This window comes from Microcaecilia unicolor, chromosome 11, assembly GCF_901765095.1.
Source record: "Microcaecilia unicolor chromosome 11, aMicUni1.1, whole genome shotgun sequence".
In the NCBI taxonomy this organism is placed as follows: Eukaryota; Metazoa; Chordata; class Amphibia; order Gymnophiona; family Siphonopidae; genus Microcaecilia; species Microcaecilia unicolor.
Genome location: NC_044041.1, coordinates 58,039,462 through 58,066,639, shown reverse-complemented (window position 1 = coordinate 58,066,639; position 27,178 = coordinate 58,039,462). Strand labels below are relative to the sequence as shown.

Genomic DNA, 27,178 nt, shown 5'->3' with positions numbered 1-27,178 from the left:
TGCTCATTGGGACACACTACATGTTAGTTGTCGCCAGGTGGCCTATGCAGCATGAACATTTCTCTGCAGTTTTCATAGGGTCCCTCCCTTCAGATTACTGCTTTGGTACTTCCCATCAGTCCAATCCTGGTCCGGTCCGGAGGGATGCTAAGGAAGGAGAAATTAGATCTTACCTGCTAATTTGCTTTCCTTTAGTCCCTTTGGACCGGACCAGGCCCCTCCCATGTTCTCTCTACTCTTTAGCTTCTTTTATTAAGTAGGAAGTGTATTCAGTAGGAAGTGTATTCATTCCTTTACGATTCGTGGAACAATACTATATATATATATACAGAACTTTACGTGGTCTATACCACTTCTCTGGTGGTTGCTGGTGAGCTCAATTGCTGGAATCTATCTATAAAACCTTAAATACGCCATACCACTTCTCTGGTGAGAGTTGTGGCTGAGCTCAGTTGCTGGAAAATCTATAAAACCTTAAATATGATTTACCACTTTTCTGGTGAGAGTTGCTGGTAAGCTCAGTTGATGGAATATATATAAAATCTTAAGTGGGCCATACCACTTCTCTGGTGAGAGTTGCTGGTGAGCTATAAGACAAGTGAGCCATACCACTTCTCTGGTGAGAGTTGCGGGTGAGCTATATTATACGTGAGCCATACCACTTCTCTGGGGAGAGTTGCTGGTGAGCTATATTACATGTGAGCCATATCGCTTCTCTGGTGAGAGTTGCTGGTGAGCTATAGTACAAGTGAGCCATACCACTTCTCTAGTGAGAGTTGCTGGTGAGCTGTAATACATATTGGGCCATACCACTTCTCTGGTGAGAGTTGCTGGTGAGCTCTGATACTTGGCATTGCCGAGTGCTTTGTGGCTGCTAGGATTCCATACGGCACAGAAGGTCTTTCTTTCTTTCCTGCTTTGTTATTCAAATACTGAGGCTAAGGTCACATGGCCAGGGCTCCTATTGGCTCTCTAGAGTCAGAGTTTTTTCTCAGTCTCCACCTGCTGGTAGGCGAGCACAACCCATCAGTCCAATCCTGGTCCGGTCCGGAGGGACTAAAGGAAAGCAAATTAGCAGGTAAGATCTAATTTCTCCTTGCCTCAGTTACAGCCTTAGTGCTCTGTTTACAAAGGCACGGTGCCCTAACTGTGTAGGCGCCCATAGGAATATTATGGGCACCTACACAGCGCACGCTAACGAACGCTAGTACACCTTTATAAAAAGAGCCCTTAGATTGTGAGTCCTCTAGGGGCAGAAAAATACCTACTGTAACTGAACATATACCGCTAGCTTTTGGGCTTGCAGGTGGTATGTAATAAATTAAATAAAGGTGTTTTTTTGTTGTTTCCCCTTCTAGGCATCCAGTAGTGCAGGGAACCTGGGGGTGCTTATTCCTGTAATCGCTGTGGTAAGTAATTATATCCAAAGTAATTTCAATGTAAATGATTCTTGCTGATAAGAATGAATCAAGCATTAGGCATATACTGTGCACACTGTCCTTTCAGTGCTGTAGGAGTACACCAGAGACCTGGCTCGAATTTTGTGAGCAGTGTAGGCATCTTGCTCCCTTTTTCCAGATGCTGCTTCAAGTTTCAGTGTGTGTATGTGTGGGGAGGTGTAGCTTACCTTCTAATTCTGGGTTTTTCTGGTGTTGCAAAATAAAATCAGGCCATCTGATTTTAGGCACATTTATTTTGTCAGTGAGATATATTTTCCATCCGATATCTCTTAAGTCTACTCAGCTTAGCTAAAATTTGAAAAGTAAGCTATGGATGGCCACCCTCTGTGCTTATACCTTCCACCTCCCATTTGGCAGACAGTGACACAAAAGCCCTCTGAGAGGTAAATTTCTAAATATAGGCATCTGGATATTCAGTGGGTCTTCTCTGGATAAGTGTGCCACTGAATATAGCCAGATAACTTTGGGGCATACTTTTCCCTGACCAAACAGCTGCATATGCTTAGCCAGCAAGTGCTGAATATCGGTGCTGACTGGATAAATGTTTAACTGTGCCCTGAGATTGCCTCCAGCCCTGCCTCTAGTTATGCAGGTAAAGGGTGTACAGGAAAAGGTAAATATTCTGCTGGTGGCAGTGAGCATTTTTTTTAGCCACCACTGGTGTCCTTCCCGGATATTCAGTGCCAGGCCACGTCCGTATTGAATATCCAGGTTTATGTGGCCGGCCATCTCGTTTGCAGTTAAGTACAGTAATAAGCATTTAACTGCCTAAGTGACACCACATAAAGATAGGACTGACTTTTTTTATGCGGTCCAACATGGCCATTTAAACTAGGAGGTTAAGTGCTGAATATTGATACTTAACTGCATAAGCGTTGACTCTGCCCACACACCGCTCACAAAATAGCCGGATTTCACTTTAGTGGTCTGAAGTGATAGAGCCACGGAATATTAGTGGAAAGCTTCGCACAAGCAATTTAACCAGCCTGGAGCCGTTTCTGGATAGTTAAATCGTTTTGAATATTGACCCTCAAATGATTTGCATGGACAGCTTGTACCTGTCAGTATAGAAGGCTGAGGGGGAGTTTAAACCCCAAAGATTTATCTAGCTAACTTCCAAAGTATGTGATGTTTAGGAACTGTGGGGGCCAGAAGTAAAAGCAGAATAAATATTCATAGTTATGACTCTTTCTTAAAGAACATACATTGTTTACTACAGTGGGATCCAGTTACTAATAATGCACATTAGCATACTTTAGTAAAGGCAGCTCATAATGTTCCCTTAAACTTCGGCCTAAAATAAACTGCACCAGTCTTCAGAGGAGTTAATGGTTACATTAGGGGGTTGAAAGCAAATATTGAACAAGATTGCACAATGGATTCCAAGCAGACACTGCAGGCATGGTGATTTCTTTCTTTGACCTGTTGATGAAGCCAAGAATTTCTCTGCAACAGTGGCTCTGTCTCCCAGTTCCATGTATGTGAGGCATTTGCTCCCCACTGGGTTAGAACTCTTAAAGCTCCAGACCTGGACAGCCTAGTCAAATTGCTTTGAAAATTGCGTTTATACCACTGTTTACCAGTGCCTGAAGCTTTGTTGCATGAACTGTAATTTAAACTGTTTATACTTTGCTTCAAATGAGTAAGTTTGAAGAAATGGATAAGATATGTACCTGCTTCAATCCATATTATGAGCTGATTTTCAAAGACAATATATGTAGATGGCTTGTGCTTGAATATTGGCTGGAGTGTGTGTACTTCTGCTTACAGAAAAGGAGCCTTCTGTGTTTACACCATGAAGTACCAGGACATGGACATAGTCATGCTGAGAAGGCACTTTACTAATGATTGCAATGATGGCTTCTTTTAATTATGAGTTAGAGAATTTCTTGTGGCCCCGTTTTTGGAATCACAAAGACAGACGGCCACACTTTATTTGTTTTACTGTAATCGGTGGCAATTGATCTCATATTTGAAAGACCCTCCAATAACTTGTGCACAGGAAACAAAAACAGCCAACTTTTTATTGCCATTCTTTTCAACAGTATTTATTCAAGGCACATAAGGCCTGACAGCAAAGCTGTTTCATTTTTATACTTTTTGTATCTCTGAAGCTTTAATGCTGAGGAGGGGAATTCACTGTGTGCTGTTGATATTGTTGCTGATGAGTTCTGGGCAGGTGTTGCACTGGAATGGAAAATGTTATGCTGGTACAGTGATTGAGATGTGTTCAGGGTCTAGGAAGGGATAGAAGAGTTTATTATACTGTTTTCCAAAAGCTTTATTTTGTCTTCCTGCTAAATTCTAAAGTTCTGTTGACCTCCTTTGAGAAAAGCAAAGGGCTTTTTGTAGCTGGCCGAATAAGGAATTATATTGTAAACACTGTACAGTTTGTGGAAATATGTGCTGGATAATAGTTCTTCAGACATCAGACAGAAAATACAATGCAAAGGTTAGTGAGGGTTGCAGCTGAGAGGACAGGCTCTGGCCATGTGTTCTCTTTTTGAGACCTTCCCACTGACCTCTCATTGAGAAGCTGCAGCAGATGTGAAAAAGAGGAGTCACAACCCAAGAAGCTTTTTGAACTACAATAACCGCAGTGTGCAGGAGCAGTTACAAAGCAAAGAGAAGGGAGGTCAGCAGTGCAGCATTCCTGCAGTGGTCTGGGCCTGTCCACTGAAGGTTCTGCTAAAGGTTGGTGCTAAGCTTGGGGTCAGGTGCAGTGTGAATACATAGAGTGAACAGAAGAAAGCTCTATCAACTTAAAACTTAGTAGGGTCGGCAACTCTCCCCATGAATAGTAAGCACTTGGTGCGATGCTCATAGATGAGAAACAAAAAGGGGCGATCAGCGACAAAGCGGGCCTGGATGGAGAGGGGCATGAACCCCACTGTGGTCACAGCTGCAGCCTCAGTGCCTTCCTCATTGACAGTGATTGTACCTTGGTGCTTGAACTGTGCAAATGGAGAGAAGACAGAGAAAGTCAGTGATTGGTTAGTGGAACAACACTTTTAAATAGGACATCCTTTTCATGGTATTAATGACAGCCCTGGAGAGCAAGGAGTTCTCCATGAGCAAGCAAGATAAATCAGCCACACATGGGTTTGACATTCATCCTGATGACTACAACTCAGAACTTCCTTCCCAGAACCTAGCAAGACCTTAGAAAATTCTTATGTGATTAAGTGTCAATATTCAGACCTTAACTGTCTAAGGGATCCTTTTACTAAGCCATAGTAAAAAGTGGCCTGTGGTACTGCATCTGCAAAAAAGGGCTTTTTTTAATGGGTTGGGAAAAGGGCATGTGGTAAAACTGAAACCAGCGTGTGCCTAAAACCAGCCTGAGCCCTTAACGTACTGGGACAGATCGAAGGTACATCAAGCCCGGTATCCTGTTTCCAGCAGTGGCCAATCCAGGTCACAAGTACCTGGCAAGATCCCAAAAGAGTAAAACGGATTTTATACTGCTTATCTTAGAAATAAGCAGTGGATTTTCCCAAGTCCATCTTAATAATGGCTTATGGACTATTCTTTTAGGAAATTAGCCAAGCCTTATTTTTTAAACCCTGCTAAGCTAACTGCTTTTGCCACATTCTCTGGTAACAAATTCCAGTGTTTAATTACATGTTAAGTGAAGAAATATATTTTCCAGTTTGATGAAATGTACTACTTCGTAGCTTCACTGCATGCCCCCTAATCCTTGTATTTTTGGAAAGAGTAAACAAGCGATTCACATCTACCTGTTCCACTCCACTCAGTATTTTACAGACCTGTATTATATCTTCCCTCAGCCATCTCTTCTCCAAGCTGAAGAGCCCTAACCTCTTTAGCCTTTCCTCATAGATTAAGCCGTCCCAAACCCTTTATCATTTTTGTTGCCCTTCTATATCTTTTTTGAGATGCAGTGACCAGAATTGCACAGAGTATGCTAGGTGCAGTCGCACCATGGAGCCTTTCCTAATAGTTCCTAATAATTGCTTTCTTAGCTGTCGCTTCACACTAAGCAGAGGATTTCAATGTATCAATGATCACACCTACCTCTTTTTCCAGGGTGGTATCTTCTAGTGGAGAACCTTCTATGACATACCTATAGTTTGGGTTTCTCTTGTATTTAATGTGAGCAAGTGCAAAGTGATGCTTCTACAATGTAGATGCATCACTTTGCACTTGCTCACATTAAATGTCATCTGCCATTTGGATGCCCAGTCTCCATCTCTTAAGGTCCTCTTGCAATTTTTCAAAATCCTCTTGTGATTTAACAAATTTGAATAAATTTGCGTCATCTGCAAATTTAATTATCTCACTGGTTGTTCCTATCTCTAGATCATTTATAAATATATTAAAGACAGTGGTCCCAGCACAGACCCCCCCACCCCCACCCCTTCTGTTTTCTATCTTTTAACCAGTTCTTAATCCACAATAGAACACTCCCTCCTATCCCATAACTTTATAATTTCCTTAGGAGTCGTTTATGCTTTTTGAACAACCAGATGCCCAGATGCTCACCTTTGTCCACATAGTTATTCAGCCCTTCAAATAAATATCCCTTGAACACCTTCCGGAACATAGTACAATCCACAGTACTCATACACGCAGACTACTGCAACAGTGTTTTCCTAGGATGCAAGACCCAAATCCTCAAGAGGCTTCAGACTACCCAAAACACAGCTGCCAGACTTATCTTTGGCAAGTCAAGATTTGACAGTGCTACACCTCTTAGAGAGAGGCTTCATTGGCTTCCCATCAGAGAAAGAATACATTTTAAAATCTATACTGTGATTCACAGGATTATATGTGGTGAATCCCCCAATTATATGAACAACCTTATCGACCTCACAGCTAGAAATAGATCATCGTCATCTCGTACCCATCTTAACTTACACCTCCCAAATTGCAAAGGTATTAAATATAAGACCTTCTATGCATCCAGTTTCTCCTTCCTGGGCAGCCAACTTTTGAACACCTTGCCAAGATCCATCCGAACAATCAACGATCATTTACCCGTCAGGAAAATGCTGAAGACCCATCTCTTCAAGACAGCTTATTCGCCTGACCCTACTTAGCTTTAAACTCTTCCTTCAAATCTGGGACCTGATGACTATTATACCTCAGACTATATCTCCCAATCTCCTTATGCCCTTACCTTTTCCTATCCATCCTTTGCCCTTTATCTTTTCCTCTCCATCCTCCCTTCCTTACCCCTCCCATCCTTTGCCCTTCATCTTTTCCTCTCCATCCTCCCTCTCCTTACCCCTCCCAAATCTCTTTTCCTTTTGCTTATCCTACCTTTGTTGCTCCTGACTTGCTCAACTCACCTTCCTCAAAACACTACTTTTAATATGTTTACTACAACTTATAATAACCTCCTTAAAGTCTTTATGATTGTAATTGTATTCACTATGTAAGCCACATTGAGCCTGCAATGTGTGGGAAAGCGCGGGATACAAATGTAATAAATAAATAAAATATAGTAGATTGGTGAGGCAAGATTTCCCTTGACTAAATTCATGTTGGCTTTGTCTCATTAATCCATGCATATATATATGCTAGGCAATTTTGTTCTTTATAATAGTATCTATCATTTTGCCCGGCACCGATGTCGGGCTCACCGGTTTATAATTTCTCGGATCACCTCTGGAACCCTTTTTAAAAATTGGTGTCATGTTGGCCACCCTCTAGTCTTCTGGTACCATGCATGATTTTAAAGATACATTATATATTACTAACAATAGCTCTGCAAGTTCATTTTTCAGTTCTATCAGTACGCTGGGATGTATACCATCCGATCCAAGTGATTTTTGTTACTTTTTAATCTTATCAAATTGCCCCATGCATCTTCCAGGTTTACAGAGATTTGTTTGTTTCTCGAACTCATCAGCATTGAATACCATTTCTGGTATGTCCCCCACAGCCTCCTTGGTAAAGACCGAAGCAAAGAATTCATTTAGTCTCTAAAGGGTTCTTCCCCCCCTCCCCCCAAAAAACCCCAAGAGAGAAGTTTTATGTTCAGTGGAATTTCTTTGACTATTTTTTTTTAGTCCTGTTTCATATTTCCCCCCATAAAGTTTAAGCAACCTTGATGTTAACTTCTGCTACCTGCTAGTAGTAGAAATTATTTAGGTGATCCTTTTACAAACTTTGGGCCTCTTTTACAAAGTGGCGGTATATGTACCGCTGCTTTGCTATGCTCCAAATCAGGAACCTGGCGATAGTACCCACCCCAGCGCACACCATTTCCAGTGTGACAAAAATATTTTTTATTTTTGTAGTGCTGCCTGGTTACTGCCAGGTTAGTACAGGAGCCCTTACCATCGCCTGAATAGGTGGCGGTAAGGACTCCCTCTGGAAATGGCCCTGGGGGACCTTGGATCCTCTGGATCCCTCCCTGGTTTCAGCAGCACAATCATTTGGGCAGTTTTGAAAGACTCTGGCATAGTCCCGGTAGAGACCTTAGAGTTAAACAAACAAAGAAGAGGGCATTGAACCTGTTCTTAAAGAAACTTATAAATCTCCATGTGATACTTGTTGGAGCCAGGCGCCTTGTGAAATGCGTTCTGCTGTATGGCCAACATTACATCCCCTTCCATAATAGGAGCATTAAGAAACTCCTGCTGGCCAGACAAAAGCTGGGGGAGTTTCAAATTATCCAAGTACTATCTGGCATGCTTTCATCTGATGCCGCATAGAGGAGCTCATAGACTTGACAAAAATGATCAGTGATCGCAGAATCAGAGTGTAAAACACGACCTCCTAGACCTCACAATTGAAGAATATGGGAGGGCCCCCTTTTGCCCCTAGCTAGACGTTCCAGTGTCACCCCGACTTGTTACCATGAAGGAAGAATTGGTATTTATAGTATAATTGGGACTTAACTGTCCGCTGGTGCAGCAATTCGTTCAACTCCCTCTGAGAATTCAGTAAGGCGGTCTTCTGGGACTCGGATGTTCCCCGTTTTGTATTCTATGGTATCTTACCAACCGCTCCAATTGGAGTATTTCTTTATCTTTCAGTTTCCTAGCTCAAACCTTATATGATATTATTACCCCCCCCCCCCCCCCCCCCCCCCCCTCCACAGCATGGACTTTGCCATTTCCCAATAGAGGTCAGGCTGATTGGCATGTCCCATTATGAAATTTAAAAGATTCCCATCTATCCAAAAGAAAAGCATGAAACTTAAAGGTCCAAGGGAAACCGCCAGTTAAAGCCCTGAGCGACCCCAGGGCGTATATCTAACTGAAACCAGATTATATTGTGGTCCGACACCCCGTTGGGGCTTTGCTCTGCTATTGGGATTTTAGAAAAAAAAATACTAGAAACTAAAAAGTAATCGATCCAGGATTGTGTGGAATGAGCATAGGATAAATGTAAGTGTAAGGTGTAATACACATCATCATACATCAATCAGATGTGAAATGTTACAAAGAGGTAGGCCCCCAAAGATCTTAGCAGAGCCTCAGGAAGCTGGCGGTGATTTATCCCAGAGAGGATCATATACCAAATTTAAATCTCTTCCCACAATAACGTTGCCAGCTTGAAAGGGAGCTAAGAGGTCAATCAAGCCCCCCCAAAACTTTTGATCAAAAATATTAAGCACATAAATGTTGCAGAGCAGCAAAGGGCAACCAACCAAAAGAACCATAACTAAAACACTCAGCAAGTTCATCTTGGACTAAATAAACAATAATAATTGGCCTTGGCATTTTCATTCACCCTACATTGCAAATGTCCATCTCGTGTGAGCAAATGCAGCCCAGCATGAACCAGGATTCTCTTTCCTCACTCTTCCAGTCATATCAGTGTCCTAGAACAAATTATCTGCAGATCAGTTGTCTTCAACCCACAGCTTAATATGTGGTTCAAACAGTGGTTTCCTTAGCCCAGTCAGAGAAGTCAGCAGCTCAGTATACTTCTAAGCCCCAAGACCAAGACCTTCAATATACAACATGCAATATATTTTTTTTCATATTTTAGAGTGGCACAATATTCTCACTCCACTTCAGCAGTATCTTTGCAGGAGCTCTGGGGTATTTTTATCATTTTCATTTCATTCCATACCCAATGATTATAAATATGTTACCATTCTCCTTTGCTTCAACCTACCACAGTGTTTTTCTCGAGTGCAAAGCTTAGCTGAAGACAAGTAAACTACCAATTACTCTTGCACCCTCAGCTTGGAATCAATCCATATGTGTGGCTGATTATATCCTGCTTGTCAATGGAGAAAGTGAAGTTGTTTGCCTGTAATGTAGGTTCTCCGTGGCCAGTGGGATAAATCAGCCACATAATCCTTCCACTTCCCTTCTCAGTTGAAGTCCAATTCACTTAGCTCTAGTACGGACTGAGGAGGGGTTTTGTATCCTTGGGAGGGAGCATCCACATAAGCCCAGAGAGTTTTTTTTAAGTGCTTGCTGGGCTCTGGGAGTATAGATCTGAACTGTAGCCGTCAAAATGGACATCAAACCTATGTGTGTAGCTAATTTATCCTGCTGTCTAAGGAGAACTATGTTACAGGTAAGCAACTTTACTTTCCTGCCACTGGCCAGATTCTGGGTACAGATCTGTTAGATTACGGCAGAAGCAGCTTGGGTGGTTGTTTCTGGGTGATCGGTGGTTGTGAGGATTTAAGAATGGGTCAAAGAAAGGCTATGGGTCGTAGCCTCAGTAGAGGCCACAAAAGAGGGAAGAAACTGCCAGGCCAAAAATAGATTGGAGAATGTTTGTTTCAATTTAAAAAAAACCCTGCAAAATATAATTTAAGATTTCTTTCACCTTCTCTGCCATACATCAAATTACACCTGGGGGAATTCTGCGCAAAAAAAAAATTGAAAATGCCCACATTATTTGAAAATTGTGCAAACTTCTCACTATATTTGTAATTTTCTTGCATAGAATTCCCACATTATAAGGCCTAGCTTCTCTTCCCTCCCACCCCCAGGCATGAAATACCTTCCTACCACCACAGCATTTTTCCTCCTCAGGTTCCACCGTTTGTCTCTCTTAGCTTGTATCCTTTCCCCTGGTAAGTTCAGTCCCAAGCTTTCTCTACCCCTCGTCCTAGACGTTTATCTCCAGTTTTTCTCCTCCTCCTTTGTCCTCTTTCTTTTCACCCTCTAGCAGCATTCTGCCTTCTAGAGTTCTCTCTCCCCAGCTTTCACAGCCCTCCCTATGCTCTCCTCCTAACTCCAGCAAAGCCCCTGCTCTGTCCACTCCCAAGATCTCTTTCCCCCCTCTCCCAGGCAAACTCCCACCTTACCCTTCTCTGCTCCACTGCACACACGCTCCATCCACCTTTCTCCAGTGCTTACAGTACATCGGGCTTCTTCTTGCTCCTCTTGGGCCCGACTGTTCCTTTGAGCTGCACAGGCTTCCATACAGCCATGCGACTTAAAGGAACTGGCAGGGACCAAGGCAGCAGAGAAGGAAGAAGCAGCCCAATGTGTGCTTTGCAGCTCCTTCTTGTGACATGCTGGGGTGGTGTGTGTGTGCAGGGAGGGAGGGAGGCAGCTGGAAATGAAGCATCTGTGCCGCGCTGCAATGCAACAGCAGACTGCACAAAATTCTACGCAGAAAAGGCAGAATTCTGCATAGTCTGCTGAGGTGGGGGAATTTTGTGCAAATTCTGCATTACTCAGTAGGGCAGAATTCCCCAAGGAGTAAACAAATACAAAGCGCATCAACAGAAAAGTAAAAGAAAAAAAATGAAATACAAAACAATCTCACTCTAGACTCAGTTTGATAGCTGATTAGTTTGATAGAGATGCAGAGAAGGATTCAAAAATGTTAAGGAAGTCCTGTGTTCAAAAATCATTTACCTAAAAGATAAGACTAGAGACAGTCTGTTTTAAAACGCAACATGTACAGGGCAAGAACAGTTTGTACTGAAATGGGACATGGAGAAGTTGAACCACACCAAATATTATGGTGGCATCAGGTCAACTTACCAGGCCGACATTGATGCTCTTATCTGATATCCCAGAGAAGTTTCCAAAATTGAACAGGTCTTTGATTCCCATTGAGGTCAAAACTTGTGTCATGTCATAATTCTTCTCCAGTCTGAACCGAGGCAGAAAAACTTCTCTTGTTCTTATTGAAGAAAGAAATGTTTTAGGAGCAGCAGTCAATTTCTGTATTTTGTTTTATCACCAATTACTTTTGTCATTAACCACATGGTCAGCATGTCCTCTCCCCTCATCCAGACATCCCAGAATACATCCTGTTCTCATTCTGGCCTGCTTAACACATCCACTTACTCCTCCCTCCTTCCTGAGACTTTGAATCCCCTTGTTGCTTTTGCCTTCTCCTTTAACGTACCCCATTCATACAAGTGTTTTAAGCTATCCCATTCCCCTGCAAGTGTCAGACGTTCTTAGAAGCACCTGTTTGCCATGATGCTCTGCCATCTCTCCACCACCTGGGGGGTTAGCTGCTTCTCTAGAAGTTTCATGCCAGACAGTGTGTGTGGCATCACAATCAGCATGCTGATGTTTCCAATGTAGGGTAGTTGAAGCACTCCACAGTCCAGCTCATGATCTGCAGTCACCAAGAAGTTCCCCTTTGTTTTCATCATGGGTACCTTCACAACCTGTCTTTCATTAAGGCGGAAATTTAAATTTTCGGTTTGTTCCACCGGAAACTTGATTTCCCAGGTTCCTGTACATTCAGAGATACAAGGATTGTTTTTAGTCATCTTCTGTGTGGAAGCGTTCAAGACTATTCTTAGGAAAGCTTTTCAGATACCTATTAAAAGCATAGACACTAATAAGTTAAAGAGCTTGTAACCATTAGTACCTGCTAATACAGAAGCTTTTCTCAAAGGTGCTCTTTTCATCAGGTCCATTCAGCTGAGGATCCAGTTAGGATGTTTTGTGTAGGCAGACCTGTTTTATGGAATAGCCTAACTCATAGGCAGATGATCAAAAACCCTGCGCTGTTCCAAACAGTGCTCTAAAACTAGTGCTGGAACAGCGCGGGGCTTTTCCAGACCTATGATCAGAGATAATTGCATGCAAATTTAAGCACCCAATTCTCTCTGATCATGGGGTAGAAGTGTGGGAGGATTGTGTCTGAGCATACACTCAGGCACAATCCTCCTGCACTTGTTTAACAGGTCTGGGCTGTCAGAAGCCCAGACCTGTCAAACAAAAGGGCTGGAGGTCCATGGGACCACCAGACCCCAACCCCAACTACATAAATGAAACAGGGACCCGACCCCCCACCCCCAACAGGTTCAGCAGCCCTGGCTGGAATCCTTCCTCCCCTCTCCCCCAGCAACAGGGGGCTGGATGTCCGGGAGACCTCCAGTCCCCCCGACCTCCCCACTGACAAAGGTTCAGTGGGGGCTGGAGATCCTGGGGGTCTCCAGCCCCCTCAACCCTCCCAACATCTGTCGGATGTCCCTGGTGGCCCAGTGGGCTGCGGGTTAATCCCCCCCCCCCCCCACCTGGTGGTCTAGCGGCCCTTCCTCACCCCCCTACCTTAAGTTGAAGGAGGGAGGTGGCATACAGAGCGGTTTGTGTTTTGTACCACTGGATATTTTAACAGAGTGGATTAGGGTTCCTTGGGGTAGTAGAATCAGCTATTGTTGGGGTTGTAAGGGAAAAAGGATGGTGGGGGGGTTACTATAGTTGCTTGTTATTGTTTTCTACTTGTGATTTATATACAACAGTTGCACTACATATAAAATCATAAGTGTTCGAGGTAAAGAATGACATACGGAGATGGGGACAGGGACGAACTTTGTCCTTGTCATTCTCTACTTTGATGGCTATTAATGAATTAGACAGTTTGTTTGAGCAAAACAGATGACGATGTTTTGATTTTTTTGGAAAAACAAGCAAAAGTGTTGGCCACAGGGGATCCTGTGCATTCCTGCTATCAGCACATCTTCTGAGAAGACATATTCTGTTGCAGGAAGGACTGTGGAAGACAGAGCTAGACTGAATCCTGAGATTCTTGATGACTTATTATTCATCCACAGATTTAAAAAATCATAACAGTGCTTCATAGGGCATATTGCTCCCCTGCTGGGACATACATGTGTGTTGTATTTTGTAGTAGTAGAAGTCGGCTATTGTTGGGGTTGGGAGAGTGGGGGGGGGGGGGGGTTATTATAATTGCTCGTTGTTATTGTCTTCTGTTTGTGATTTAGAAACAACAGTTGTAAAGAATATTGTTCCTTTTTATACTGTGATAAAAAGAATTAAATATTAAATCATAAGTGTTCGAGGTCTGCAGATGAGGACAGAGCCCAGGACGACAGGGACAGAGATAGAGCCCATGAGGACAGGGCGTGAACAGGGACATAGCCCATGGGAACGGGGACAAACTTTGTTTCTCTAATTTGAAGCTTGTGCAGATGAGGACAGAGCCTGAGGGGATGGGGGCAGAGCCCCAGGGACAGGGCGTGGACAGGGACAAGCTTTGTCCCCGTGTCATTTTCTGTTAGGCATCCAGAACCAGCCTCAGTGCACAAATCCTCACACACAAATTTACATTTGCTCAAAGAATATGTAAGTGTGTGTATGTGTGCTTGTGTGTTTTGTAAAATATGCACATACATCAAAGTCTCCCTCTGCTGCACTCAAACTCTACCCCTTGCAAAGCCCAAGTGCAGCACACATGTAAGCGAACACCAGTATGCCAGTGTTTGGTTTTTATTTGGCTGTGTAGTTTTATGAGAGCCTCTTCTGCATTAAAATATGCATTTCACACAGAAAATATTTTATAGAATTACCCCCAAATCTCAGAAAATGAAGAGCAGGTCTAAATTTGGGAACCGAAGTTTTGATGAATTGTCAGCAGAAACTTTGTGGGTCAGTATTCAGAAATACTTATCTGAATAGCACTATCTGCTGTTTGGTAAGAACCACTAACTGGGATATCTGGTGATTTTCAAGTGCCACTGAAAATCATTGCTGATTGCCATGGCACTGTCTGGATAGAGCTAGGGCAGTGCATCAGCACAGCTGGCAATTATCAGGTTAGCAGCAGTGTTCAGACCTCTATCCAGATAAACTATCAGGATAAAATTAGGAGGGAAAAAATTGCTGTCCTATCTTTGTCTAGTTATCTATAAAGTGGTGCCAAGTACTTACGCAAATGACCAGAATACTGACATGTACATATGTATGTGTGCATATCCGCATGTAAACATCAATATTCTAGCTACGTTCTGCTCTATAAAAAGGGGTCTAAATGCAGTGGTATGTAGTTTGGAGGTGGGCAGAATCTTGGCAGGGTGCAGAATCTTGGCAGGGTGATTTACTTGTGTAAATCATAGAATGATATAATTTATTTGTGTATGTTAGCAGTCTAACCGTGAGCTCTGTGGCTGGTGTAAGTACTTGCGTCTAAATTGTAGACATGTTTGCTTCCACATTTTGAGGGTCAGAATGTACTTCTTTGGCCTTTATGGGCAGTTTGGAGGTTTTTGGTGAGCGTGTTAGGGGGGATTCAGTGGCGACAGATCAGCTGCTCCTCCGTGGCAATCTTACTATCCTGCCTGGATGAGAAATTGAAGCATTTGTTAAGTGGGAAACCCGGGGCTTGATTTTATTGGAACATGTACTGACTCAAGTGGGAGAGTTGAAACCATTGGATGACCTTATAGCCTTGGATTCTAGGGGGTGGGGAGACCGCTTTGCTTACTGCCAGCTAAAGCATTATATTTCTACACTGCTCCGGGCAGTGTTAGCAGTACAGATAGGGGAAAATTTTAAGACTTTTTTTACTTCTACATCTGAAGAAAAGCTGTCTACGGCTGGTCTTCATAGAGCCCTTAATGAATAGCTGGCAGGGAAGGATCTTGATTGGCTGTGAGCTAGATGGGAACTGGATCTTGGGACCCCCCCCCCCCCCCCCCCCCCCCCCCATGTGACTGGAATCTACTTTTGGCTTTGAAAAAGACACCACAGATGGTAGTGACAACTGTCTTAAAGGGAACACACTAGATTACTACACAGGGCTTACATTTCCCAGTTGCAACTTTTTCATGCGGACCGTATACCTAATGCACAATGTCTTAAATGCTCTGCAGAGGAAAATTCATTTTTTCATTGTTTCTGGAGCTGTCCAAAGGTTCAGGCCTTTTGGAAGCTATTAACCACCTTTTTTGCGCTTGTTGGTTCCTATGACCCTGTGGGCCTGTTTTTTAGGAGCCGTACCTGCAGGGACTATAGGCAGGAAAGGGAAGTTCCTTTTATTTTGAAAGTTGAGGCTGGTGGCTCTTAAATATGTGCTACAGGTTTGAGTTTCTGTGGATGCCCTTCATTTTGGGGGTGGAGGAACGAGGTGCATGCTTTGGCTCTTTGGGAGGCTCGAGATGCCTCTTACTCCCGTAAACGCACACAGAGATTTTTGATTATTTGGGATTCTTATCTTCAAGTTTTATCACCCTCAGGACGTAGCTGTTTGTTAAACAAATTACATTCATGAGTGGTTGGAGGAGGAGGAGGCCTAGTGGGACATGATAGGGCAGTGATGGCAAACCTTTCAGAGACCGAGTGCCCAAACAGCAACCCAAAATCGAATTATTTATCGCAAAGTGCTGGTACTCATTATAGGCGGGGTCACCACATATGACTCCACCCCTATGATAGCCACACCCCTTACACCAGCCATGGCGCATATAAACAGACATCATTGAAAATATTATACTAGTATTGGAGAAAAAAATAACATGATTTTCTTTCATTATAAATCATTTCTTAAGCTGTTACAGCTCCAGTATACCCAGTGCAAAATAAGACAGCAGATGTAAATTCTCAAATTGGACAAATTCCAAACACTAAAATGAAAATAAAATGATTTTTTTCTACCTTTGTTTGGTGACTTTGTTTTTCTGATCATGCTGGCTCAGTATCCGATTCTGCTGCTATCTGTCCTCTTAACTCCGTTTCCAGGGCTTCCTTTCCATTTATTTCTTTACTTTCCTCCTTTCTTCTTCATTTCTTGCCCTCCATCCATGTCCAGCAACCCTCCTCTCCCCTACAGCCACAAATGTCCAGCCACTCATGTCCAGCCACCCTCCTCTCCCCCTGCCCTCCCTCCCAGCACCAGGCAGGCCTCCCTCCCAGCACCCAGCATCAGGCCTCCCTCCCACCCAGCAGCACCCAGCATCAGGCCGGCCTCCCTCCCTCCCAGCACCCAGCATCAGGCCTCCCTCCCTCCCAGCAGCAGCAGCACCCAGTAGCAGGACTCCCTCCCACCCAGCACGCAGCAGCAGCACCCAGCATCAGGCCTCCCTCCCACCCAGCACCACACAGCACCAGGCCTGCCTCCCACCCACCCTCCCTCCAACCAAACAAGCATCAGCCCGCCCTCCCTCCCAGCACCAGGAACCCCCCCTCCTCCTCTGAAATTTAAAAAGCGTATCGTCCTTGGGGTTAAGGCGGCGTGCGTCGGCAGCGAAGCACGTGTTCTTCGTTCGGCGTGCCTTCAGCCTTCTGTCTCTCAAGCTCTGGTCCCACCCCATAGGTGGGACCAGAGCTTGAGAGACAGAAAGCAAGGCCGAAGGCGCACTGCATGAAGAACACGCGTTTTGCTGCCGCTGCCGACGCACACCGCCTTAACCCCGAGGAGTAGGACGGTATGCTTTTTAAATTTCAGAGGAGGAGGGGGGTTCCTGGTGCTGGGAGGGACGGAGGACGGGCGGGGCGGCCTAATGCTTGTTTGGTTGGTTGGAGGGAGGGCAGGAGGGAGGCCGAACTGGTGCTCGGAAGGAGAGTGGGCGGACCAGCGACGGCACGCGTGCCAAGGGAGAGGGCTCTGCGTGCCCTCTCTGGCACGCGTGCCATAGGTTCGCCATCACTGGGATAGGGTATCCTGGGTGGGGGGATATGGGTTAAGGGTAGGGATACTCAGTTTAAAGCCCCTCTGAGATTGGAAAGTTATGGGAGTTTATAAGAAACTCAGTCTCTCAGGCTTCATTATGGTGAGGTTGGGGATTTGTTATAGTATGAGAAATGGAAGTAATCTTTCCGGGGTCAGGTGGGACTGGTTTTTGTGGGATGCTCCCCTTTTTTGTATAGTTCTGCTCATCCCACAGATTCTCCCATTTAAATGTTTTCTACTATAGGTCTTTTATACTTTGCTGTTTTGAAAATGGCTTCAATGAGTTCCCATCCACCACTGGAATAGCCGTGGTACAGTTTAGGGAGGGTGGAGTTGGATTTAAGATGGTTTATGGGCTTTCTCTTAATTTGATGATGGAGTAACACCTTTGATTTGATCTTTGTTTGTTGTATGCTTTGATATTCAACACGAGTGGACTCCCAGTAGCATGTAACTCACTAAGGCATTAAAAATAGTCGTAACAAATATGGAGGGGGGGGGGGGGGGTTGGTAGGAATCGTGAGGATTAAGATTGTTAAAAGTTTGATGACACATTTTATCATTGTCTTTTTTTTTTTTTTTTAATATATGCATATTTTGCTATGTGATTTTCTGAGTACATATGCAATGTTGGATATATGTTTACTCTGAATTGTCATCAATAAAAATGTTGAAACGTAAATTGTAGACATGTATATAACTAGTTACACAGTAGATATAACACCGTTCACAGAAGAGAGTGTGTATGAACAACTTCAAAATCTAAAGGTGGACAAAGCCATGGGACCGGACGGGATCCACCCCAGGATATTGAGGGAGCTCAGAGAGGTTCTGGCGGGTCCTCTTAAAGATTTGTTTAATAAATCCTTAGAGATGGGAGAGGTTCCGTGGGAGTGGAGAATGGCGGATGTGGTCCCTCTTCACAAAAGTGGTGATAGGTAAGAAGCTGGAAACTACAGGCCGGTAAGCCTCACTTCGGTTATTGGAAAAGTAATGGAAGCGATGCTGAAGAAAAGGATAGTGAATTTCCTGGAAGACAATAAGTTGCAAGATCTGAGACAACATGGTTTTACCAAAGGGAAATCGTGACCGGAGAATTGAATCAGGGACGTGCTATGGACATAATCTACTTAGATTTCAGCAAAGCTTTTGACACGGTTCCCCACAGGAGGCTCTTGAATAAACTAGACAGGCTGAAGATAGGACCCGAAGTGGTGAACTGGATTAGGAAATGGTTGACAGACAGATGCCAGAGGGTGGTGGTAAATGGAATTTGTTCGGATTAGGGAAAGGTGAGTAGTGGAGTGCCTCAGGGATCGGTGCTGGGGCCGATTCTGTTCAATATATTTGTGAGTGACATTGCCGAAGAGTTAGAAGGTAAAGTTTGCCTTTTTGCGGATGATACTAAGATTTGTAACAGAGTGGACACCTGGGAGGGAGTGGAAAACATGAAAAAGGATCTGCAGAAGCTAGAAGAATGGTCTAAGGTTTGGCAGTTCAAATTCAATGCGAAGAAATGCAAAGTGATGCACTTAGGGAGTAGAAATCCACGGGAGACGTATGTGTTAGGCGGGGAGAAACTGATATGTACGGACGGGGAGAGGGATCTTGGGGTGATAGTATCTGAGGATCTGAAGGCGACGAAACAGTGTGACAAGGCGGTGACCGTAGCGAGAAGGTTGCTAGGCTGTATAGAGAGAGGTGTGACCAGCAGAAAAACAGGAGGTGTTGATGCCCTTGTATAAGTCGTTGGTGAGGCCCCACCTGGAGTATTGTGTTCAGTTTTGGAGGCCGTATCTTGCGAAGGATGTAAAAAAAATTGAAGCGGTGCAAAGGAAAGCAACAAAAATGGTATGGGATTTGCGTTACAAGACGTATAAGGAGAGACTTGCAGACCTGAACATGTATACCCTGGAGGAAAGGAGAAACGGGTGATATGATACAGACGTTCAAGTATTTGAAAGGTATTAATCTGCAAACGAACCTTTTCAGGAGATGGGAAGGCGGTAGAACTAGAGGGCATGAAATGAGATTGAAGGGGGGCAGACTCAAGAAAAATGTCAGAAAGTATTTTTTCACGGAGAGAGTGGTGGATACTTGGAATGCCCTCCCGCGGGAGGTGGTGGAGATGAAAACGGTAATGGAATTCAAACATGTGTGGGATAAACATAAAGGAATCCTGTTCGGAAGAAATGGATCCTCAGAAGCTTAGCAGAGATTGGGTGACAGAGCCGATGGGGGAGGCAGGGATGGTGGTTGGGGGGCGAGGCTTGTGCTAGGCAAGACTTCTACGGTTTGTGCCCTGAAAATGGCAGATACAAATCAAGGTAAGGTATACACAAAAAGTAGCACATATGAGTTTATCTTGTTAGGCAGACTGGATGGACCGTGCAGGTCTTTTTCTGCCGTCATCTACTGTGTTACTATGAGGCATATTTTCAAAGCACTTAGCCTTCCAAAGTTCCATAGAAACCTATGGAACTTTGGAAAGCTAAGTGCTTTGAAAATATGCCTCACTATGTCACTATGTATTCTGTAAAGGATATGTCACTATGTATTCTGTAAAGGAAAGTAGGCCCTTCTTTCCTGTATAGAATAGGGCTACAGTATAGGCACACTATTATTACCCTCAACGGAGGTTCCTAAATGTTTGTACTGAGCTCTCTTTCAATATTAGATTCTTAGTTTCTTGTATCATAAGAGATGCTTCAGAATACCTGTTACCTCCTCATAATACAGCTCTCCTGGAAGATGGCCAGTGTTGCTCTTTGAGTCACAAACAGGTCTTTATTTTCTGGCTAACCTCCCATGAAACTGACATGCTTATGAAATCCAGTGTATACAGATATCTCATAAGTCTTTAGGGGGAATATTATGACTGTAGGACCAGTTTTCACCATCCTTTCTCTAGCATGTAATATTTTTCATATAGCTGTGTTCTGTTAGCTGAGGAAAGAGAAAGTTTGATCTGCAAAAACTGGTACTGCCTTTGTGGAAAGGTAGGTAAATACTTACCTTTGAAATAAACACAGTTTAGAATCAGCATCAGCAAGGCAGGTTGTACATGCACTAATGCTTCCTTAATCAGGCCTTTAGAGAGTTTCAGGATGCGTTGGTTAGCCCTGCTGATGAAGGCAGGATCTGAGAAGTCTACAGATTGGATTTCTGCAAAGTAGAATTCTTTTATTTTGTTTGTGAAGGTTGGATGGATGGAGAAATGGTCTTGCATGTACAGATCATTAACCGATCGCAAAGTGTAGCCAAAATTGCGTCTGAAGAGGCGGTGAGTTAGTTTGCGGAAGAGGTTGTGGATGGTCATGATGTCATATTGGGAGCTAGCATTGACAAAATCCTCAAAGCCCGAAACCAACATCACCTCCTGCAGTGTTTTCCCTCTCAACCCTAAAGACATAGTAGCCATGGAAATGGAAATAGCCACCGGAGAGACTAGAATGTTTTCTGAAGCGCTGGTAGTGTCTTTCAGACTCCGGTACAGATTGAAACCAAAATCAGCATTGAGGATGTTCAGTCGCTGGATCCTGCTTTTACCAGAGAAAAGCTCAAGAATATTCCCTCTTTTGGTGTCAGAGTCCAGGCCCTCTGGAGTGGCATCAATGATGTCACTGTAATCATCGGATTCTCCTAAAATCTTATCCAGATCCAGGTAATCCTCCTCTTCCTCCTCCTCTGCCATCAAGTCATTGGTCACAGTGTTCTCCTTATGGAACTCTAGTGGGAGGGCATCCACAGTTTGGGTGTTGTTCCTGTGGCTCCCGTGTAATAACAATGCTTCTGGTTCACCAGTAAAGTGCTCCATCATGTGTTTGACTCCACTGGTGGCTAAAGGGATCAGCAGAGAAATAGCAGCAAGGTGTAATAGCAGCTTCATTCTGTAAGAGACCACAGCTGGAAGACATGGAAAGTTAAATACTATAAGAAAGGGCATAACATACTATGTATGTATTTTGGATCAATATTAGTCGTAAATCCACATTACTGTTTTGGGCCTTAATGTTAATAGTTCTCAAAAACTAACCTTATTCCTAGACAAGAGTCAGCCAATGAACGTCTTATGGTTCAGCTATGAGCAGCATGTTTTCTGTACCCTTACTTAATAAAGGCTTAACATATGATTAGATGGCAATTAGTACTGAATCTGTGGCCTTTGTGTTCTTAAATGTGTCATTCAAAGAAATACTTAAAAAACAGAGTTGCAGCAGCCCTCCAATTTAATGTATTATATCAACACCAGGGGCGTATCTGAAAGTCGGCGGTAGCGGGGGCCGAAGCCAGAGTGAGGGGGCACATTATAGCCCCCCCCAGCTGCCGCCGCCACCATTTCCGACCCCCCCCTCCCCTGCCGCCGTGGGTACCTTTGCTGGTGGGGGACCCCAACCCCCACCAGCCGAGGTCTGCTTCCTCCTGCCGCTGCGAGGTTTTTTAAGTTCTTCATCGGGATTCGTCCTCCGTCACTCTGTGCTGCTGTTCAAAGAAGCTGCTAGCTGAATGCAGTTTCGGACTGAGTCTGACGTCGCTGCTGCACGTTGTACGTGCAGGACGTCAGACTCATGTACAACGTGCAGCAGCGACGTCAGACTCAGTCCGAAACTGCATTCAGCTAGCAGCTTCTTTGAACAGCAGCACAGAGTGACGGAGGACGAATCCCGATGAACTTAAAAAACCTCGCAGCGGCAGGAGGAAGCGGACCTCGGCTGGTGGGGGTTGGGGTCCCCCACCAGCAAAGGTACCCACGGCGGCAGTAGGGGGGTCCAGGGCGAAATCTGCGGGGGCCCAGGCCCCTGTGGCCCCACACAGATACGCCCCTGATCAACACATGAGGCTGCAAATCATCAATTATGGGAAGGCAGAGTTCAATGTGATTACCTCTTTGATCAAGTATATTGAATTTTGGTCCAATACAATATGTTTCAGGGGTTGAAGATTGCAGTTGGTGAGCTGCTGCTGCCTTTAATGTTTGTAAATGTTGTGATTTATGTCTGTTTGCTCTTTTATGTTTTAAAGCCTTTATGAATTAACTGATTTATTTGTTCATTATTTTTACAATCAGCATTAAGTTTATCTGTGATTGACATGTTTTCTCATTTATTTATTTATTTGGATTTATTTACCGCTTTTTTGAAAGAATTCACTCAAGGTGGAGTTACAGTAAGAATAGATCAAACATGAGCAATAGGCAATTACAGCAGTAAAAATATTCAAATAACAATTCAAAGTATGGCATGATATCCTACTTACAATGTCAACACAATACGTAATAGAACATTTTAATTGATAGTGAAGGGTAAAGCAAAGATGTAACATATAGATAGGTAAGAGAGTAAGAAGAGTTAGAAAGTAAGGTGACTGATTTAAAGAAAGTTTCACATGAGGTCAGAGAGATGGTTAAATATTATCTCAGCTAGGGTAGAATTGGATAAACATGTCCTACTTCAGTATGTACATCCTGACTCCCAAGTCACTCGTGCGTGTGAGTGAGACTAACAAGTTAGTTACTTCTTCCGTTAAAGGCCTGGTTGAAGAGCCAAGCTTTCACCTGCTTCCTGAAGTAAAGATAGTTTTGTGTTAAGCGGAGCCTTTCAGGCATTGCATTCCAGAGTGTGGGGGCTACTCTGGAGAAGGCTCGCTTGCGGGTATCACATCGTGTAATGTCTTTTGGAGAGAGTGTAGTTAGTGATAGTCCTTGGGAGGACCTTAGTGTCCTTGGTGGTGTGTGGAGGATCATACTATTCTTCAGGTACTCAGGACCTTGAAGATCAGACATAGATCTTACAGTATGTCACTTTTTCATTTAAATTTTTATTTTATATGTCATGATGGTCATATTGCTGTTTCCAGTAGTACTCATGGACTCCTGATGCTAGCAACAGTGCCAAAACACGTCCTGTTTAGAGTCTGCATGTAACATCAGAGATTTGTGTGATTTACCAAAATAAAGGACAGTTTTGTGCTGGATCACCTTCCTTTGCCCATGTGTTTTTGTTTTGTTTTTATGACATGGGGGTTTTTTTGTTCTTTTTTTTTTTTGGTTGACAAGAGAGAGGTCATGCTTACTTTAAGGAAAAGGACTAGGATGGAGAGCTGAGGAGCTGAGTGAACTAGATAGGACAACTTTTAGCACAAGAGATGTCACTCAAAAAGCTGAATAACTTTTTATGGGGCATATGGGAACTTCATATTAATACTGGAGTCTTAGTAGGCTGTTACACTTTTCAAAGCATGACCTTTTCAGACTACAAAAGTTCCATCTTTAGAGATGAATATTTGACACATTTTTTTCTTCATAAAAGTCTGTTAGGCATGATTATGTCCTGCAAAGCTATTAGAATTTGGGTCCCATTTAATTTGGATTTGGTTCCGGAATCACAGGTAGAGGTGCAGAGCTCGTATGGGATAACTACTGCCGATGCCCTTGCAGACAGCAGCACTTCTGTCTGTTGTCTGGGCACTTTGGCTTGTACTGAAAAATCTGTAAAGACCGTAAGTTAGTTGGGGGCATGCTTGCCTCATGTTGGGGAATCTGACAATATCTTGCTTCATCTAATAGAAAACTCCTAGAATGTTTTGTTCGAAGTTCGGTCCTGCCCTCACTTTCAGCTCTTGTTTTAGAGAAGAGCTGCAGCCCTATTTCTGCTTACATCCTCTTGTCCTGGTTTCTACTGAGATTTGAGCAGTGCATTTTTTCTAGCAAAAAAGGTGCCAGTACTCAAATGCTAGGCCACCCCTCAGGGGTAGGATGATCATTGAGGGACCAACCCCACAATAGCTAGGCCCCCTGCAACCAGTCACAGAATCTATGACAAGGCAGAATTGGTGTATAGAACCTGAGCTGTTTCATTAAAACTTGGGATCCATGGGTCAATTTTAGCAGACAATGGAAAAGGTGCCGGTACTCAGTACCCCCAAGTACCTCCTCAAAAAAAAGCCCTGGATTTGAGTCAGTGTTGCCAGGTAGTTGTGGAAAAATAAGCACATTTTGCTTAAAAAGGAAGTGATATTGGTTCCTAAAAATAAGCCCAATTTTTTATGTGTTTTATAAAGTATGTCCCTGGTGTCAGAAGACAGCCCTAATACAGGGGCGGTGCATGTTGTGATTAACTCCTTCCATAGCCAATGAGAAAACGAAAAAGGATAGGAAAAGGCGATACTGAGCGCTGGCTGACACACTTACTTGCAATGTTATCATGGTGACAGTTGTGGGTAATCAGCGGTATATCAAGTCAAAAAAAAGAAAAAAGAACAAGCCCAAAAACAAGCTACACACAACTTCAAAAAATAACAAGTCCAAACTCGTGGGTAATAAGCTAGTTTGGCAAAACTGGTTTGAGTTGATCTGTGGGAGATCTTTTACAAAGGGGTGGCTGGGTGGGGGGAGGGGGACAGTAGAAGCAATTCACAGAAACTTACAAATTCTGTAGTTCTGTGGTTTCTTCTTGTTTCCCCTCGCCACAGATTAAGCAGTATGGATTACTTACTGGAAGTTAAAAAAAAGAAAAAAAAGCACCGGAAAAGCAGTTATGCTTGTTTATTTCATGAGCAATTCGTGTGTTGTCTGATATTCCTTGGCTTTTCATGTTGGCATTAGCTTTGTTTCCTTCTCATACAATGTTACATGACATGAGCCTTAAACTTGTGGAGGGGGGGGGGGTTAGGGTTTAGTTTGTTTAGGAGGTAGGGAGAGTGGGGTGGGGGAATAAAACATAAAATTGTTATCTATTCTTAAAGATGTTCACTGTGTGACTGCTTAATTTTATATTTATGGATCAAAGACATAATGCTGCTTTATGTAAGCTAGATCTTTAAAACATACAAAATGCTTTATTATATATATATATATATATATATATATTTTTTTTTTACAGCAAGCTGAGATCCTCCATCTCAGTCAATATGGCAGAGGATTTCCTCTATAGAATAGCATGCAGCTTCTGTGTCTGTGCTAAACTAATAGGTTTAGTATTTGAACTGTGGTTTCAGAGTTTGTTCCTGGTGTTCTTTTTGTTTTCAAGTCAGACTAGCTTATGACATAGAGCAGCCCCACACTCCCTTTTCAGGGGATCGATTCCCTCTTATAGTGCAAATGTATTAATTACTATTAACACCTCCTGCCTTATTATACCCTCCCCCAGTGGGAGCATCAGTTGTACTCATTTTTGTTGCTTTTAAATCTTGAAATACATGATGAGGAAAGCTAGCTAAACTTCTCAAGTTCAAATCAAACCATTCTATATGCGCATATTCTGGAGAAAAGAACACAAATTTCCTGTGCAGGTGACTGGCAGTGGGCAGATGTACAACCACTTATATCGAGCCATTTGTAACAAATATTCCAGTTACTGCCAAAACAGAATCTGCTTATTATACACCAGATTTTGTGAATTTTGCCTTCTCGATAGATGAGAAGTTCTCTTACCTGTGTACCACTGCGTGAAGGCTTCCAGCTAGCAAGCAGATTGACAGTGTTTTACTGTGAACTTTGATTCTAGCACCCAAAGTAAACATACCGTAAATCAAACACTGCTACATTCACTACATCAGCCAGTACCTCTACAGCAGGGCTGGCTCTTTTCTGCTTGCTGGGATGTCCACCTCTACCTTCCCACCCCCCTGACTCCTCCAGTTCTGCTGCTGTTGCTCCTATTCAGGGAGCTCAGCGTCCTTGTACATAAGCATCACCATACTGGGACAGACCAAAGGTCCATCAAGCAGTAGCCAATCCAGGTCACAAGTACCTGGCATGATCCCAAAGAGTAAACAGATTATATTCTGCTTAAGCCACGAATAAGCAATGGATTTTCCCAAGTCCATCTTAATAATGGCTTATGGACTTTTCTTTTAGAAACTTGTCCAAACCGTTTTTTAAACCCTATTTAACTGCTTTTACTACATTCTCTTCCAATGAATTTCAGAGTTTATTATACGCTGAGTGAAGAAATATTTTCTCCAATTTGTCTGAAATTTACTAGCTTGATTGCTTGCTCCCTAATATTTTTGGAAAGGGTAATCAAGTGAGTTACGTCTATAAATATAAACCACTTTGGATATACCACAGAAAGGTGTTATATCAAATCCATGACCCCTTACCCATTCCACTCCACTTAGTATTTTATAGACCTGTATCAAATCGCCCCTCAGCTGTCTCTTCTCCAAGTTGAAGAGCCCTTTCCTCTTTTATTTTTTCTCATGGGAAGTCATCCCGTTGTCCCATCCCCTTTATCGTTTCCATTGCCCTTCTCTGTACCTTTTCTAATTCCGTTATCTTTTTTTGAGATTCAGTGACCAAAATTGCACATACTATTCGAGCACACCATGGAGTAATACCAAGGCATGATAATATTCTCAGTTTTGTTGTCCATTCCTTTCCTAGTAATTCTTAACATTCTATTTGCTTTCTTAGCCACTGCTTCACATCAACTACGACACCTGAATCCTTTTCCTGGTCAATAACTTGCATCATGTGGCTATAATCTGGTTCCTCTTCTCTTTGTGCATCTTTTGCACTGCTCACATTAAACGTCATTTGCCCTTTGGATGCCCAGTCTCATAAAAGTTCTTTGAAATTTTTCAAATCCTCTTGTGATTTAACGACTTTGAATAACTTTGTGTCATCAGCAAATTTAATCATTTCACTCATTATTCCCATTTTTAGATCATTTATAAATAGGAATAAGGAGTGAGGTAATTAAATTTGCTGATGGCACAAAGGTATTCAAAGTTGTGTGTGAACAGATTCCTTATAAGGCAGGATCTGGTGCCACGAGCCTGTTTGTTTTTTTGTTTTGTTTTGTTTTTTAATCATCAATTTCCCAGCTTTCAGAGTTCTAACTGTCCTCCCATGACCTGCCTTCTGTTTAATGTTCAGTGTCCCT

The 27,178-nt window shown here is 43.2% G+C and overlaps 2 protein-coding genes across 4 annotated transcripts in view; one reads left to right on the top strand and one right to left on the bottom strand.

Annotated features, from left to right (window-relative positions):
• The window catches only part of PI4KA (phosphatidylinositol 4-kinase alpha), a 205,370-nt gene that overhangs the window by 78,739 nt on the left and 99,453 nt on the right, over window positions 1-27,178 (top strand). The window contains exon 19 of the mRNA XM_030219598.1: window positions 1,359-1,409. Coding sequence (XP_030075458.1) covers window positions 1,359-1,409 — 51 coding nt within the window. The remainder of the gene's footprint in view (window positions 1-1,358; window positions 1,410-27,178) is intronic.
• SERPIND1 (serpin family D member 1) lies at window positions 3,493-25,828 on the bottom strand. 3 transcript variants are annotated; one of them, XM_030219599.1, is made up of 6 exons: window positions 25,723-25,812; window positions 24,717-24,783; window positions 20,307-21,197; window positions 11,837-12,110; window positions 11,402-11,543; window positions 3,493-4,414 (listed from the first exon to the last, which is right to left on the bottom strand). In XM_030219599.1, exons 3-6 carry the CDS (start codon window positions 21,178-21,180, stop codon window positions 4,223-4,225), a joined length of 1,482 nt encoding a protein of 493 aa, XP_030075459.1. In that variant the 5' UTR covers window positions 21,181-21,197; window positions 24,717-24,783; window positions 25,723-25,812; the 3' UTR covers window positions 3,493-4,222. The 3 variants fall into 3 exon arrangements, with proteins under 3 accessions (XP_030075459.1, XP_030075461.1, XP_030075460.1); XM_030219601.1 differs by having other exon boundaries at window positions 24,717-24,779; XM_030219600.1 differs by lacking the exon at window positions 24,717-24,783 and having other exon boundaries at window positions 25,723-25,828.

Excerpts from the sequence above, each read along its gene's own strand:
- SERPIND1 (XM_030219600.1), bottom strand. The coding sequence starts at position 21,180 with ATGAAGCTGCTATTACACCTTGCTGCTATTTCTCTGCTGATCCCTTTA. Across the intron at positions 12,111-20,306 it reads AAACTGTGTTTATTTCAAAG|GAACCTGGGAAATCAAGTTT; the intron begins GTAAGTATTTAC and ends CTGAATGTACAG. Across the intron at positions 11,544-11,836 it reads CAGAGCATCATGGCAAACAG|AACAAGAGAAGTTTTTCTGC; the intron begins GTGCTTCTAAGA and ends TTCTTCAATAAG.